This window comes from Zea mays, chromosome 2 (assembly GCF_902167145.1).
Source record: "Zea mays cultivar B73 chromosome 2, Zm-B73-REFERENCE-NAM-5.0, whole genome shotgun sequence".
Classification (NCBI taxonomy): domain Eukaryota; kingdom Viridiplantae; phylum Streptophyta; class Magnoliopsida; order Poales; family Poaceae; genus Zea; species Zea mays.
This window is the reverse complement of record NC_050097.1, coordinates 148,537,419-148,553,597: the sequence shown is the minus strand read 5'-3', so window position 1 is coordinate 148,553,597 and position 16,179 is coordinate 148,537,419. Positions and strand designations below refer to the sequence as shown.

Sequence of the window (16,179 nt, the reverse complement as noted above, 5' to 3'; positions counted from 1 at the left end):
GTCCTGACTGTGTACACTAGTATGTAAATAAGTACTGAGACCTAGACAGTCATATATATAACTAACGCATGAGAATACCTTAATAACCCCGCAATGTTTCAGTTTAGAGTACATATATTTACTTGTACTTGTCTATATGTATTTCTAACAAAAACCTATTATATTTCTAGATTATCCCTGCACCAGTTCGAGTTGGAGAAGACGAACTTCCACCGTCTTGGGACCCTATATCCTCTCCTTTAGGTACTTGTTATATTCTAAATGTTCTTTATTACACCATGTTCTATTTTTGTTGGTGTTTATTTTCTGTCATGAATTTCGTTTTAGTTAGCAATGGATGTGGCACTAAGAGATCACCTTAGACAGAGGAGAGATGATGATGATGATGACATGATGTTGTTTTTTCTCCCTATGCTACATATATTGGGTTCTAGTTCAAACATAGTAAGGGAAAAGAAGCGAAGACATACATCAAAGTTAAGTGGCGAAGAACATGTTCAAAAGTTGCTTCAAGGTCATTTGAAGAACTGTCGGGTAGCGTTCAGGATGGAGCCTGAAATTTTCAAATCCTTGGCAAGTTATCTTAGAAGGGAGGGGTTGGTCCGTGATACAAGGATTAAGGTCGAGGAAAAGTTAGCATTCTTCTTATACATGCTCAGCCATAATGCCTCATTTGAAGACCTAATAGAAGAATTTGGGCATAGTGGTGATACATATCATCGTCACATCAAGCATTTCTTTGACCTAGTTGTTCCTACACTCTCCAAGCAATTCCTGAAGCCACCAAATCCTAATCATGTCCATCAAAAAATCGAAAGGAATCCTAGGTTTTATCCCTACTTCAAGGTGATCACATGAATTATCCTATCATATGTCAATCATTTCTTTGACCTAGTTTTTTTCTTTGACCTAGTTTTTTCTATGCAGAATTGCATTGGTGCAATCGATGGCACTCATGTGCCTATATCGATATCACCTGACAAAGCTGCTCCATTTAGGAATAGGAAGGGCACTCTTACTCAAAATGTAATGGTAGCGTGTGATTTTGATCTCAATTTAACTTTCATATCCACTGGGTGGGAGGGGTCTGCAACGGATGCTAGAGTTCTTAGGGCTGCAATGAACAATGGCTTTCAAGTACCTCTGGGGAAATTTTATTTAGTAGATGGCGGTTATGCCAACACACCATCTTTCCTTGCCCCATATCGCGGAGTTAGGTATCATTTGAAGGAATATGGGGAAGGTCGCCGAAGACCACAAAACTACAAGGAGATCTTTAATCATCGCCATGCAGTGTTGAGGAATCATATTGAAAGGGCCTTGGGAGTTATAAAGAAACGTTTCCCCATCCTTAAGGTTGCCACGTTTCACAAAATAGAAAACCAAGTGAAGATATCGGTAGCAGCTGCCGTGTTGCACAACATTATTCGATCTCTCAAAGGAGATGAACAATGGTTAGAAGATCAGGCAGAAAATGTTCAAGGCAATGTTGTTGATATTCCAGATGGAGATCAAAGCAATGATCAAGGCAGTGAACAAGGCAACAATCTCAGAGACACAATTGCACAACAAATGTGGATCGATTATCAACAACATAGAAGCAATTAGTGATGCATTAGAATATGTTTTATTGTTATTGAGATTGCAATAAGTTCTTAGGAAATGTAGTTTGTACTAGTTATGATGCTTTAATGTTATTCGAATATGCTTTCAGTTATGCTTTAAAAATTATTGTTGTTCACAATTATGCTTTCATGTTCTAATTATGCTCATGTTATAAGTTGCCATGCTTGGAAGGGGGTCTCCAAGATTAAACATGCTTGCAAGGGGGTCTCCTAGATTTAACATGCTCTTATCTAAAGGTGCACAAAAGAAAAAATCTCCTGTAGCTACTGCTTCAAAGACACATGGAGGCTCTCGAAAAGGTATACATGTTGGTTCTTTCTGATTAGTTTTGGTTCTTTCTTATGTTGCTTATGTGTTGATTTGCAGGGAAAACAAGAGCAAATTGGAATTCTATGTTAGAGAAGACCCTTGTTGACTTGTTACATGAACACAATACACCTGAATATAAGGGTAACAATGGTTGGACACCTGATGCATGGAACAAGATTGCCAAGGAATTTCAAGAGAGGGAAAGATATGCAGGTTTCTCAAAAGTTCAAATCCAAGAAAAGGAAAAGGAGTTAAAGAGAGATTACAGGATGTTGAAAGATGCGAGGAAACAGAGCGGAGTTTCTTGGGATGAGAAAAGGTGTATGATTCAAGCTGATCCACCGATATGGGACAACATAATCAAAGTAAGTTTATTACCATGTTTCTATAAACTTGAGATCTTTTTGTGTGTTCTCAGTTCTTAGCTTGGCATTTACATGAATATTTAAGTGTTGTTTGTTTTATTCATCTTACATTTAGTTTCTTACTTTATTGTGCAGTCATTTCCAAGGGCTAAAAAATTCCGCAACAAATCTTTTCCTCTGTTTGAAGCTTTGGGAGAGCTACATGATGGTTAGTTTTCATTTTACCAGTAACTAAGTTTATTCACTATGTTGTACTATTTCTTGCACTAAAACTTCATTGTATAGGTAATACTGCTGAAGGGACCTACAACTTCACTTCTACTCAACCAAATGGTCCAGATCTCACACAAATTGGGTCTGGAGATGTTCCTATCAATGTAGAAGACCGTGAAGATGTGGGAGACCCTTTAGCAGATCACAGACAAAATGAAGTAGAAGACAGAGTGTATGAAGTTGAAGGAGTTGATGTAAATGCTGATAGGCATGATGAAAGGTCAAAAAGGACTTCTGCTGTTTCAAGGAACGAAGAAGAAAAAGGACCAAAGAGGCCAAAGAAGAGTTCCAACATAGAAGTATTGATGGAGAGGTACCTAGACATTAGAAGCAAACAAGCTGAAGATGAAGCGACACAATTGGCAAGAGAAAGGGAGGCAAGAGGAGGTGATGATTTCTCAATTAAGAATTGCATAGCAGTTCTAAATACATTGGAAGTCACAAAAGAGGAGAAGGTCAAAGCATATAAGGTGTTCAAGGACCCTGACAATCGACAAATATTCTTGAGTGCATGCAATGATGATAGAGAGGCTGCATTGATGTGGTTGAGGGATGAGATGGCTTAGCAGGTATACCTAAGGTTAACTACCACTAGTACAGAGAAGTTCTATAGTGGCGGTTGTAAACCTATTTATAGTGGCGTTTTTCGTAACCGCCAGTGCTAGAGGCCAGTAGAAATCATCATTTTTACAGGCGGGTAACTGAAGACCGCCAGTGAAAATCGATTTTCACTGGCGGTCGACGTAATAAAACCGCCAGTGCAAATCGTTTCTAGGAAACATAAAACATATGTTAAAAATACATTTTTCGCGCAAAATTCACGCGCTACGCGGTTGTTAGTATTCGAACCGTCGACCTCACCCTCGCGCGTACCCTCCCCTACCACTCCGTCTATGACATGTCTTGTGTCTAATTTGTAGTTGTTTTCTTCACATATTACAACCATTTGAGTGTAAATTGCTTATTTGAGACCCGAAACGAATTCAAATAAAAAAGTTGTCAACTACAAAGATAAATAACTTTTGAAGTTCTACAACTTTTATTTTGACACTTTTTTCATCCGAGGTAGTTTGCAAAATTTGAATTTTAAATTTGACATACTTAGATTCAATTTTTGAGAACCGAAATGAGTTCAAATAAAAAAGTTGTCAACTACAAAGTTTCATAACTTTTAGAGATCTACAACTTTTATTTTGGTGGTTTTGTCATACGAGGCCGTTTGAAAAACTCGAAAAATTAAGGATAAAAATGACTTCTAGTGGCGGTTCCTTAAGAAAACCGCCACTAGAAATCGTATTTCTACTGGCGGTTCCTTAAGAAAACCGCCACTAGAAATCGTATTTCTACTGGCGGTTCGGTTTTCTTAAGGAACCGCCAGTAGAAATACGATTTCTAGTGGCGGTTTTCTTAAGGAACCGCCAGTAGAAATAACACAGTCGGTGGATAACCGAATCCGTCTGTAAAAATATATCGTCCCCGCAGGCTTTAAGCCTTTTTCTACTAGTGTACATATTTTAACTTGGTTTTGCATACCTTTCATTATTAAGAGGCCATGTATGCTATTATCAACGTCTTAGATTCTTAGGATCAGTACAGTAGTAATCCTAAGAATCTAAGGGATATTTGATGTTGGATATTTGACAGTTTTTTCAGCTACATTAACTAATGATTGCAGACTATGCTGCTGACAGTTTTTTCCCTTTAACCTGCAATGTATAGACTCTTACATATGATTCTTGCATTTGATTTACTATCATTCGCTTTAACCTGCAATGTATAGACTCTTACATAACTTCCTGTAATACTATCAATCGCTTATGTTCAGTTTGAAACAACTGAGGAATAAGATGTGCAACTGCCAAACATGGTTTTTGGTTTGTTATCTGCTTAATCTTTATTTTGCTAACTGCCAAATAAGATGATCTATTATCTGCTTAATCTTTATTTACCTTTCTTATTGCTTAATCTTTATTTACCTTTCTTATTCTGCCAAATAAGATATATTACACATTCCAAAAATCCAAACTGAACAATCAGCCAGGAACCGACTGTTCACCAGTGTTGTCCAAACTGTTATTGTTGGAGACTTGCTTCGGCAACAACATATGGGATGACAAAGGTTGTTCAAGCTAGATAGTTGTTGAAGCATCAAGCATTTGTAAAACCAAAATTTCAGTAAGCTGCAATAAACTAAAGAAAGACACAATTCTTCTCCTTTGGGACATCTCACTACATTGTTAATTGCAGAAATATAATGCTAATATACTCTTTTGAATAAATATAGGGAAGGATCATAATATATAAAATATCTTTGTGTCTCACTTTGGTTAAGTAAAGACTGCACTTGATGATGAAAAATTACAGCTAGGTCTGATTCGCTATGAAAAATCAGCTAGGACTGAACTTGATGATGAACCAAAACTTCAGTCTTACCCAATTTACATCAGACCTAATGTTAAGTAAAGATTGAACTTGATGATGAAAAGTTACAGGTAGGTCTGATTTTGGAGAGCATCATTTAGGCTCTATTTGCTTTCAAGTTTCTGATTTTGTCTCAAATTTCTGCACTCCAAACATTTGCTTTCAAGTTTCTGTTTGGGACCATATGTTATAAGTGTTGGACCTTCAATTCATTATAAATTCCTTGTTTATGATTTGGGATGTAGAGGCTAATTATTTGTTTCTCACATACAGATTAGATGGTAAGATGATGGCTAGATGTGGCCATAGTTGCTAGAGAGCTGAGAATGTCTAGACCAGTTGGACAACAGTGTTGATCTATAGATGATGAAATGTTAGAACCTACGAATATACTGCTTGTTAAACTGTAACCAGATCTCCTTGCTTTGGTACTGTTGCTTATGTTTTCGTGATCCAACTTATCTTATCGCCAGCATAGGTCAAGTCTAGTGGTTCTTTATACTGTTTTCCCGTCAGTTGGCCATGCTCGTTAAACTGCAACCAGATTTCTTTATCAGTTAGCCCTGCTTTAATTTTGTCGTCAAGCAATGTATACTGTTTTGACGAGGATTTTTTTGCTTTAGGTTAAGCCTACTGCATAGGCCCTGCTTTATCAGCTGCTATTTTCAAAGAAAACTAGAGATGTATGTAAAGTATTTATTTTTTAGGGAAACTATCGATTTATTCAGGATTTTTTTTATGAAGTTAAAAATGTTGCCTAAAATATGAGTAATTTCGTCAGGCTCTTTGGACCACTGACAATGACACGAGCAGGCACGATCTTCAGTCCAAGTAGTGCTAACCGAACAAGAAATAAGAGGCAGGGAATCAATAAATAGGGAATTAAACCACGTCTGGAAAGAGTGACAAGTAGGGGATCCATTCAATCCACGTCTGGAATAATTCCACATAGAGAATTGAATCCATGCCTACCGAACATGGCCTAATGAGGAGCAAGGTCGAAGGAGGGGCTGCAGAACTCCAGAGTTGACGGCATGGATGAGCTGCTCGACTGTCGAGTGTCGACGCGTCGATGAAACCCAACGATATTAGATACAAGGAGGGAGCAGGGGCGCGCTAGATCGAGGCCGAGGCGAGGCTGGGCAGGAGGGGCGCCGATGTCCATGGCCACGCAGAGGACGACAGCGTCAGGCCAGCATGCCGACACAGTGCATGACGGAGAGAACGCAACCTGGGCGTGACCGCCGACTAACGGGGAGGAAGCTGGGCGTCAAACACCAGAGGAGGCACAGCTTTGCTAGACAGAAATGAGCGTCGCGCGCTAGGTGATGGCGCGGCGGTTGTCGAGGGGAGCTCGCAGGGGATCCTCATCCGACCTGGGTGAGCTCAGATGGAGGCCAGGGCGAGCGGAGGAGGACCATGGACGAGACGCCGAGGGAGCTCGGTACCAGGGAGGGCGCGGCCAGCCGAGGAGCAACAGAGTGGAAGACAGAGGCTAGGGCGGACTCCATGGCCAGGAACTGAAGGCGAACTCGAGCAGGCAGGACGACGGGCGTCGTGAGCGAGCTACGGCAGGGATGACCGGCGAGCTCGCGGCACCAGGGGGTCCACCGGTGAGGAGCCGAACTGGAGCAGGGACCAGGGAGCATGAAATCCGGCCCGTGGAAACCGATAGTGACGCCGGTGGACTCCGTCCGGGCCATGCACATCCGGAGCCACCGCCGATGGACAGGGACTGGGCGCGAGCTCCCTGGAACCGAGGACGAGCGCCTGCATAGGAGGGAGATGAGGGAGAGAGAAGCAGGGAGGGCGCGTGGAGGGGCTCGGCTGGGCGCCATGGGAGAGGACAGGAGGGAGTGCCGTGAGAGAAGCAGGGCGCGGCAGCCAGGAGATAACGGTGGCAGGTGAGCGGCGAGAAAAATCAGAGGGAGAGAGAGAGCGGCGTGAGGATAGGGATGGGCTGGGATATTTTTCTTTTTTTACTCGAAAATTTAAATACAAACGTTAATATCAGCCAAAGATCGAGGCTAGAATTTGGAAAGGTATAAGATGACCACATTAAAATGATTTTGGTTGTAATATTTTAATCTGTGTTAGATTTAATTGAAATCAGACGAATTTCGTCTGCTATCCAAATATTCGATTAGAGAACAATTTAATTAACAATCCTACGCTTGATTTTTTTTCTTGATTCCGAGTGTAGTTCGATTTGATTTTGCATTAAAACTTTTGTCGTCGAGTTCAAATTAATTTGCCCGGGACAAAAATCACAAGACTGAGTTGAGCCTTCCAGATTTTTATTCACTTTGTCGATTAACTGTGAATAAGCACAAGACTTGATAATTTACGAGACAAATACGCTCTCAACTTCATGAAAACTTTAGGAATAGTGTAGATAGACGGAGACAAATGCAATATTAAAATCGCGGTAGGCGAAAATGATCACGATATTGATATTACTATTCTCATTGGCATCCCGTGCTGAAGTCTATATTCGCGGTTTACGTACAGTAACACCTGGGGTATTACAAAAGTAAGCAAAATTTCTCCAAAGATTTTAAATCAAAACACATTTTCTTGAGAATGTTCATAATTCGAAGTTGCTACTCCCAAAATTAATATATTTTTTAACTAAAATAAAAAGATACCTAGTTAAACTAAATTATCCTTGGATTGAAATTATATAAGAATTATGATTAAACTACTTCTTAATATATAATCTACAATATAAATTATATTTCCCTAAAAATTCATGAGATGTGAACTATTCTCTATTTCATGATTGGAACCATGTATAAAAGAACTAAAATAAAACAAATATATATAATATATATATATAGTTTTGCATTCATGATGGTGTTTTATTGGTGCATCTAAAGGTAAAAAGTTTGGAATTCAAACTTGAGTTTGATTTGGTTTTAAAATAGAAATCAGAAAAAAAGCCACGCCAGCAGTCACCTGGGCCGAATCTCAACCCGCGGCCCACTCATTTTCTCCCCCCTGCGGCCGCATGGGTCAAATCCCAGTCAGGGCTTGTTCGGTTATTTTCAATCCATATGGATTGGAGGGGATTTTGACTTGCTAGGGATTGAAACCCCCTCAATCCCCCTCAATTCATATGGATTGCGGTAGAACCGAACAAGCCCTCAGTCGGCATTCACACACAACGCGCCTGTTTTTTCTGTGTCACTGCATGTGGGGCCGGGAGAGCTGCATCGTCTTCCTCCTCCAGTCGGACTCGAGCATCGCTATCCGGTTTCCTATGCTCGTGATTCTCCCCATCAGCAGTTGCAGATTTATGGGGCCCCTCGCTAGCTGTTCCTCAACCGAACACGTAGCAAGCGCGGAGTATCATAATCGACAATGCTCGGATGAGATTTGTCTGGGTTCTGCTCGGGTGTTCGTTTTCAAATCTAGCATGGGTCGTTAGCCCACCTCCGTGCCCTAGGCTTGTGCGCAGTATATATATGCTCCCTACCGAGATACCTTGGCTATCGGCGTCAGGATGTCTTCAAGAACAAGGCAAACCCAGGGTTTGGTGAGGTCGAGTGGGGGAGATCGCTGCCATGGCTGCTCCTTGTCTGGGTGTGAGACTGATGCCGGTAAAGTACTCAAGAAGGTTCACGGTGGCACGCTACACGTGGTTGTGGCCTTCTCGGTGATGTAGTCCACCAGAGCGCTACCAATTGCTCACCGGGATCAAGCCACCGCCGCAATACCGCCCTGCGACATGGGCGGAGCCCCCTGCACCGCCCAAGCTAGGTGAGACCCCTCCCCTTCGTTTCTCCTTCATGCCCTCGTTGTAAAGCACCTCTCGGATCGGATTTTGGGTCATCATGGCACAGTGTAATGCAGCTCCGGCGGTCACCGCCGCGACCCATAGGCGACGGCCATGGCAGTCGTTGGGAGGAAGATGACCCTCTGGTCGTCAGATCATTGTGGTGCGGTCTGGATTAAATCAGGGAGGATGTAGACATCTTGCGTCGTTGATGCCCTAATCGACGGCTGCGATTAAATGAGAGAATCACCCTTCACGACATCATATCTTGGCCGTTTGATTGAAATCGGGTGGCCACGGTTGGATATACCGGTTATTTATAAAGCAGAATCTAATCTAGGGCATCGGCTGGTGATCCAACGGCCCTGGAATCTTGATACCCCTTCGGCCACGACCGTTTCGCAAAAGTGCCCTCGGACTCCTTTTAAATCAACCCGTCATCCACTGAAGTGTAAAAGGCGTAGCAGTTATGTTCTCACATTTATGAAAAAGATCTTGTGCTTTCAGATAATATATCTGGCGACCAATAGTACCCAGAAATAATAGAATAAATACATAAAATGTATTTTTAGGTATATAAACAATTCCAAAACTTAGATAATTCATAACTTAATTGTTTTAACTTTGATTTGATCTGTTCCAGTTGCATTAGATCCATATTAATATTGTTTATCATCCAGTAACTTTATTTTGTTATGAAATTGGGATAAAAAATTATGCACTTAGTTCTTTTTAATCCAACACTTAAAACTTCGGAAATCAATAACTTCTTCGTTTTAATTCCGATTTGGTATGTTCAAGTCGCGTTAGCTTCATATGAATATTTACTATGTAGTAACATCATCAATTACACCATATCGCATAAGTTTACAGTTAGATATTTATTTAACCTATGTCTACTAGATTAACTCTTCTAATCAAAGCTAACATGTCCATAATTATAATTTAGTTAAAATATTATCTTTAGTCAAGTTATAATTAAAATTAAAGTTGAATTAATTAATTATTTAGATTATCTTTATAAAAATGAAAACAAGACCTAGTTTTAATCACTTAATCACGTGGGTTTTTCATAAACTATACCTCTTCAACAGTAACCCCGATTTTAGCGGTTCTCGAACCCTTGATCTCGTAGCGACGCGTAGATTATTATTATGCAGTTTGTTATTATGTTTGGTGTAATGTTAATTTTTCCTATACCATGTTTTGCTACGACTAGCAGCGAGGTTACGAGTCACTGCAAGAGCAAGTTGGTAACTGGAATCTCAAGTCCCAGGCAAGTTGTGCCCTTGATCACTTCTTTTTACCCAATCATGTTCTTATTAATTATAATGGTCTGCATAGGTTAATTTTGATGGGACTCAATAGGTTACCCTAGTTTGACTATCTTTATACCTTGTTTACCATTGAATTTTTGGGTAGTACCTGTTATTGCTTTATGTGGTTTTGGGTATGGAGATATACATTATTCATGATGATACTTTTACTATCAGTTTGTTATTTACTATTCATGATAAGATCATTATGTTAATTAGAATATGGAGAACCACCCGAGAAAAACAGTGCTACCACAAGGGTGGTATGGGACGCCCTTGGCTGACTAATTAGGAAAGCTAGTGGAGGACTACCTTACCCGAAAGAGGCAAGGGTAGTAGGGGAGTGGTCAGTGTAGGGAGGTCCTTGGGTTGATTTTGCTGCGATGGCGGTCAGGTGAGGGATCCCTGCATTAGAGCTTCCTAGAAACTGTAGCGGGTTTTCTGAAGCTAGTGGAACTTTGTAAAGGCCTCATAGTGTTACCCTACCTCGCCTCCTCGTAGAGGTGTATGGGAAGTCGTGATCCCTTGGCAGATGGGTAACATGACTTGTGGGTAAAGATGTGCAACCTCTGCAGAGTGTAAAACTAGTATACTAGCCGTGCTCACGGTCATGAGCAGCTCGGACACTCACATGATTAACTTATGGAATTAAATTCAATTTGTCATATGCATCACATTGGGATTATTATTATTTTTATTTACTATTACTATGGTTTGGTATTCACTTACATTTAGTAACTGCTAATAAAATTTTGACCAACTTTAAAAGCAATGCTCAGCTTTAACCATCCTCTTTGGTAAGCCTTACACTTCACATGAGCTCCCATCTTTGGCGAGTTCATGCACATTATTCCCCACAATTTGTTGAGCGATGAACATATGTGAGCTCACTATTGCTGTCTCACACCCCCACAGGTCAAGAACAGGTACCACAGGATGAGGCGCATGGAGGATGCTGTGATGAGTTCGTGAGAGGTCTAGGCCGTCGTCTCCTGGCAACTTTGGGTTGCTGGATCGTTGTCTCCTTATGATGTAATTATTTATTTATTTTGTATAGAACTCCTATTATATATTAAATATGTGACATTCGTTTTTGTACCGCTATTCATCATATGTGTGAGACTTGGTCCCTGTACACCTGGTAATTATTTCGTGCCCGGGTCTTGGTGCCCCCGAAACTTGGGTGTGACAGTAGTGGTATCAGAGGAATGTTGACTGTAGGATGAAACCTAGATAGAAATGGACAACCCTTACTTACTTACCTCTGCTACTCTGATTCTTTCTAAACTTTTCTTAATCTTTTCACATCTATTTTCACTTTACTCTGATTATTCTTAGCTTTTCTTTTCTAAAGACAAAAGTGGATTTCACACTTTGAAATCCTGTACCTAAAGTGACCTTTAGGAATAGGAAACCTAATCCTAGGAACCAAAACAAAATTATTCTATAAGTATCTATGTACTTTAATGTTTGTTCTTATGATACTTGTCTGATTTGGATCTTTGATTGAGTGTGATGGGTTGTGGAGTAATATCTGCAGTTACATCTGCATATACACATAGGCAAAATAATAATAATAATTATGTCTATAAGGTAACTATACAACTTAGATTATCCCCCACTAAAATATATTTAGCTTAGTAGATCCATCTTATCTTAAAAGATACTCTCTTACCTTAATAGAATCATCTTATCTTGAAAAGATTTTATCTTATCCTAATAGATCTAACTGACCTCAAAAGATTCTACCTTATCCTTATGGATTCATCTTGCCCTAATAAGCATATTTATCCCACACTAGTGTAACAACCATGATCTAATCCAAAGTAATTAGATATTACCTAGTCTAACCTGGTTATACCGATCTAATCTAGATCCCTCTAATCTAATATGATCCAATCTAAAGTGAGTTACTTAATGGATAAGCTAATACTTGTGAAATAGATTAGACCATATCCACATGTTTTAACTTAGTTCACTCTGCACTAAATTAAAGAACGACATACCAACTCGGCTATATGCAACTACCTTAACCATCCGATAGTTACATAACCCCTCTGTTTTAACCTAACAGAGATTCTAACCTACCTACACCATATGATCCATACTATCTCAAAAGATTATAACATACCCTAATAATATTTATTCTACCCTAGTAGATCTATCTAACCTAAACTAGTCCATTCTAGTCATACCCAATCCTATCTAATCTATTATGTTCAAACCTAATGGGAGTCACTCAAACATGATTAGCTAATGTTGAGGAAATACATTAGACCCTGCTCCTATAAACAAGTTTGAGATCTTAGATCAACCTGACCCTACCCAATAACTTGACCTACAAAAGCAGGTTACATAACTAATCCCATCTAGCATATAGCTACCTACTAAACCCTCTACCCATCTGTTACCTACAGATGTATCTTAGGCTCTTGTCCCAAACCCGGTGGGTGACACCCAAGCTCAAGAAGGAAGAGATCCTCCTCATCAAACGAAGGATAGAAGTCAACCCAGATCTCTAGATGCGTTGGGGACCAACACTCAAGATGGAGTCTTACCTTGCTCTAATCTTTCTTACTATCCTTGCTCTAACCACATCTCATTATTCCTAGGAGGCCTTACATAAAAGATGCTTATGTTTCCTAATAACCTACTATTTATTGGAAAGGAAAACATTTTGTTAATGGAACAAAAAAATTAAAAAAATTAACTAAAACTACACATAGAACTTTCTGCAACCTCTTTCTTACTAATCTCGAGGATGAGATTATTTTTAAGGGGCTAGAATTTGTAACACCCTAAAGTTCAATCTTGTGAAAGTAAGGAAAATTTCTCGAAAGATTTTAAATCAAAACACCTTTCCTTAAGAATGTTCATAATTTGAAGTTGCTACTCCCAAAATTAATATATTTTTTAACTAAAATAAAAAGATACCTAGATAAACTAAATTATCCTCAGATTGAAATTATATAAGAATTATGATAAAACTACTTCTTAATATATAATATACAATATAAATTATATTTCCCTAAAAATTCATGGGATGTGAACTATTCCTTATTTCATGATTGGAACCATGTATACAAGAACTAAAATAAAACAAATATATATAATATATATATATAGTTTTGCATTCATGCTGGTGTTTTATTGATGCATCTAAAGGTAAAAAGTTTGGAATTCAAACTTGAGTTTGATTATGTTTTAAAATAGAAATCAGAAAATAAAAATAAAAGGCACACCAGCACTCACCTAGGCCGAATCTCAGCTCGTGGCCCACTCATTTTCTCCCCCCTGCGGCCGCATGGGCCGAATCCCTGTCAGCCGGCATTCACACAGAGCACGCCTGTTTTTTTTCCTGTGTCACTGCATGTGGGGCCGGCAGAGCTGCGTCGTCTTCCTCCTCCAGTCGGACTCGAGCATCGCTATCCGGTTTCCTCTGCACATGATTCTCCCCAGAAACAGTTGTGGATTTATGGGGGCCCTCGCCAGCTGTTCCTCAATCGAGCGCGGAGTATCATAACCAACAATGCTCGGATGAGATTTTATCCGGGTTCTGCTCGGGTTCTCGTTTTCAAATCCAGCATGGGTCGTTACCCCACCACCGCACCCCTAGGCTTGTGCCTAGTATATATATGCTCCCTACCGAGATCCCTTGGCTATCGGCGCCAGGTTGTCTTCAAGAATGAGGCAAACCCAGGGTTTGGTGAGGTCGGGTGGGGGAGGAGATTACCGCCATGGCTGCTCCTTGTCTGGGTGCGAGACTGTTGCCAGTAAAGTACTCAAGAAGGTTCACGGTGGCATGCTACATGTGGTTGTGGCCTCGGCAATGTAGTCCACCAGAGCGCTACCAATCTCTCACCGGGATCAAGCCGCCGCCGCAATACCGCCCTGCGACGTGGGCGGAGCCCTCTGCACTGCCCATGCTAGGTGAGACCCCTCCCCTTTGTTTCTCCTTTGTGCCCTCGTTGTAAAGCACCTCTCGGATCGGATTTTGGGGCATCATGGCACAGTGTAATGCAGCTTCGGCGGTCGCCGCCACGACCCCTAGGCAACGGCCATGGCACTCGTCGGGAGGAAGATGACCCTCTGGCCGTCAGACCATTGTGGTGCAGTCTGGATTAAATCAGGGAGGATGTAGACATCTTGCGCCGTAGATGCGCTAATCGACGGCTACGATTAAATGAGAGAATCACCCTTCGCGACATCAGATCTTGGTCATTTGATTGAAATCGGGTGGCCACGGTTGGATGTACCAGTTATTTATAAAGCAAAATCTAATCTAGGCCATCGGCTGGTGATCCAACGACCCTAGAATCTTGATACCCCTTCGGCCATGGCTGTTTCGCAAAAGAGCCCTCGGACTCCTTTTAAATCAACCTGCCGTCCACTAAAGTGTAAAAAGCGTAGCAGTTAGGTCCTCACATTTATGAAAAAGACCTTGTGCTTTCCAGATAATATATCTAGCGACCAATAGTACCCAGAAATAATAGGATAAATACAGAAAATGTATTTTTAGGTATATAAGCAATTCCAAAACTTAGATAATTCATAACTTAATTGTTTTAACTCCGATTTGATCTGTTCGAGTTGCATTAGATCTATATTGATATTGTTTATCATCCAGTAACTTTATTTTGTTATGAAATTGGGATTAAAAAATTATGCACTTAGTTCTTTTTAATCCAACACTTAAAACTTTGGAAATCAATAACTTCTTCGTTTTAATTCCGATTTGGTCTATTCAAGTCGTGTTAGCTTCATATGAATATTTACTATGTAGTAACATCATCAATTACACTATATCGCATAATTTTACAGTTAGATATTTACTTAACCTATGTCTACTAGATCAACTCTTCTAAACAAAGCTAACATGTCCATAATTATAATTTAGTTAAAATATGATCTCTAGTCAAGTTATATATAAATTTAAAGTTCAATTAATTATTTCTTTAGATTATTTTTATAAAATCAAAACAAGACCTAGTTTTAATCACTTAATCACGTGGGTCCTCCATAAACTATACCTCTTCAACTGTAACCCCAATTTTAGCGGTTCTCGAACCCACGATCTCGTAGCGACGCGTAGATTATTATTATGCAGTTTGTTATTATGTTTGGTGTAATATTAATTTTGCATATACCATGTTTTTCTACGACTAGCAGCGAGGTTACGAGTCACTAGAAGAGTAAGTTGGTACCTAGAATCTCAAGTCCGAGGCAAGTTGTGCCCTTGATCACTTCTTTTTACCCAATCATGTTCTTATTAATCATAATGATCTGCATAGGTTAATTTTGATGGGACCCAATAGGTTACCCTTCTTTGACTCTCTTTATACATTGTTTGCCACTGAATTTTTGGGTAGTACCTGCTATTGCTTTATGTGGTTTTGGTTATGGAGATATATGTTATTCATGATGATACTTTTATTATCAGTTTGTTATTTACTGTTCATGATAAGATCATTATGTTAATTGGAACATGGAGAACCACCCGGGAAAACAGTGCTACCACAAGGGTGGTATGGGACGCCCTTGGCTGACTAATTAGGAAAGCTAGTGGAGGACTACCTTACCCGAAAGGGGCAAGGGCAGTAGGGGAGTGGTCAGTGTAGGGATGTCCTTGGGTTGATTTTGCTGTGATGGCGCTCAGGCGAGAGATCTCTGCATTGGAGCTTCCTAGAAACTGTTGCGGGTTTTCTGAAGCTGGTGGAACTTTGTAAAGGCCTCGTAGTGTTACCCTGCCTCGCCTCCTCGGTAGAGGTGTATGGGAAGTCGCGATCCCTTGGCAGATGGGTAACATGACTTGTGGGTAAAGATGTGCAACCTCTGCAGAGTGTAAAACTGGTATACTAGTCGTGCTCACGGTCATGAGCAGCTTAGACACTCACATGATTAACTTATGGAATTAAATTCAAATTGTCATATGCATCGCATTGGGATTATTATTTTTTTTATTTACTATTAATATGGTTTGGTATTCACTTATATTTAGTAACTGCTAATAAAATTTTGACCAACTTTAAAAGCAATGCTCAGCTTTAACCATCCTCTTTGGTAAGCCTTACACTTCATATGAGTTCCCACC

At 40.1% G+C, this 16,179-nt stretch overlaps 3 protein-coding genes across 3 annotated transcripts; 2 read left to right on the top strand and 1 right to left on the bottom strand.

The window, feature by feature from the left end:
- The first annotated feature begins 138 nt into the window (after positions 1–138).
- Positions 139–1,755, top strand: LOC103648973 (uncharacterized). The gene is made up of 3 exons (XM_035965359.1): positions 139–243; positions 328–846; positions 928–1,755. The coding sequence occupies exons 2-3, from the start codon at positions 334–336 to the stop codon at positions 1,606–1,608; spliced, it is 1,194 nt and encodes a 397-aa protein (XP_035821252.1). The 5' UTR covers positions 139–243; positions 328–333; the 3' UTR covers positions 1,609–1,755.
- A 171-nt stretch (positions 1,756–1,926) lies between these two features.
- LOC103647082 (uncharacterized) lies at positions 1,927–3,139 on the top strand. Its single transcript, XM_020549335.1, has 3 exons — positions 1,927–2,300; positions 2,436–2,508; positions 2,586–3,139. Exons 1-3 carry the CDS (start codon positions 2,019–2,021, stop codon positions 3,137–3,139), a joined length of 909 nt encoding a protein of 302 aa, XP_020404924.1. The 5' UTR covers positions 1,927–2,018.
- A 2,725-nt stretch (positions 3,140–5,864) lies between these two features.
- LOC109944561 (uncharacterized) lies at positions 5,865–6,926 on the bottom strand. The gene has a single exon (XM_020549334.1). The coding sequence runs from the start codon at positions 6,830–6,832 to the stop codon at positions 6,362–6,364; it is 471 nt and encodes a 156-aa protein (XP_020404923.1). The 5' UTR covers positions 6,833–6,926; the 3' UTR covers positions 5,865–6,361.
- Between the last annotated feature and the right edge of the window lie 9,253 nt (positions 6,927–16,179).

Excerpts from the sequence above, each read along its gene's own strand:
- LOC103647082 (XM_020549335.1), top strand. The coding sequence starts at position 2,019 with ATGTTAGAGAAGACCCTTGTTGACTTGTTACATGAACACAATACACCT. Across the intron at positions 2,301-2,435 it reads TATGGGACAACATAATCAAA|TCATTTCCAAGGGCTAAAAA; the intron begins GTAAGTTTATTA and ends TTTATTGTGCAG. Across the intron at positions 2,509-2,585 it reads TTTGGGAGAGCTACATGATG|GTAATACTGCTGAAGGGACC; the intron begins GTTAGTTTTCAT and ends TTCATTGTATAG.
- LOC109944561 (XM_020549334.1), bottom strand. The coding sequence starts at position 6,832 with ATGGCGCCCAGCCGAGCCCCTCCACGCGCCCTCCCTGCTTCTCTCTCC.
- LOC103648973 (XM_035965359.1), top strand. The coding sequence starts at position 334 with ATGGATGTGGCACTAAGAGATCACCTTAGACAGAGGAGAGATGATGAT. Across the intron at positions 847-927 it reads GGTTTTATCCCTACTTCAAG|AATTGCATTGGTGCAATCGA; the intron begins GTGATCACATGA and ends TTTTCTATGCAG.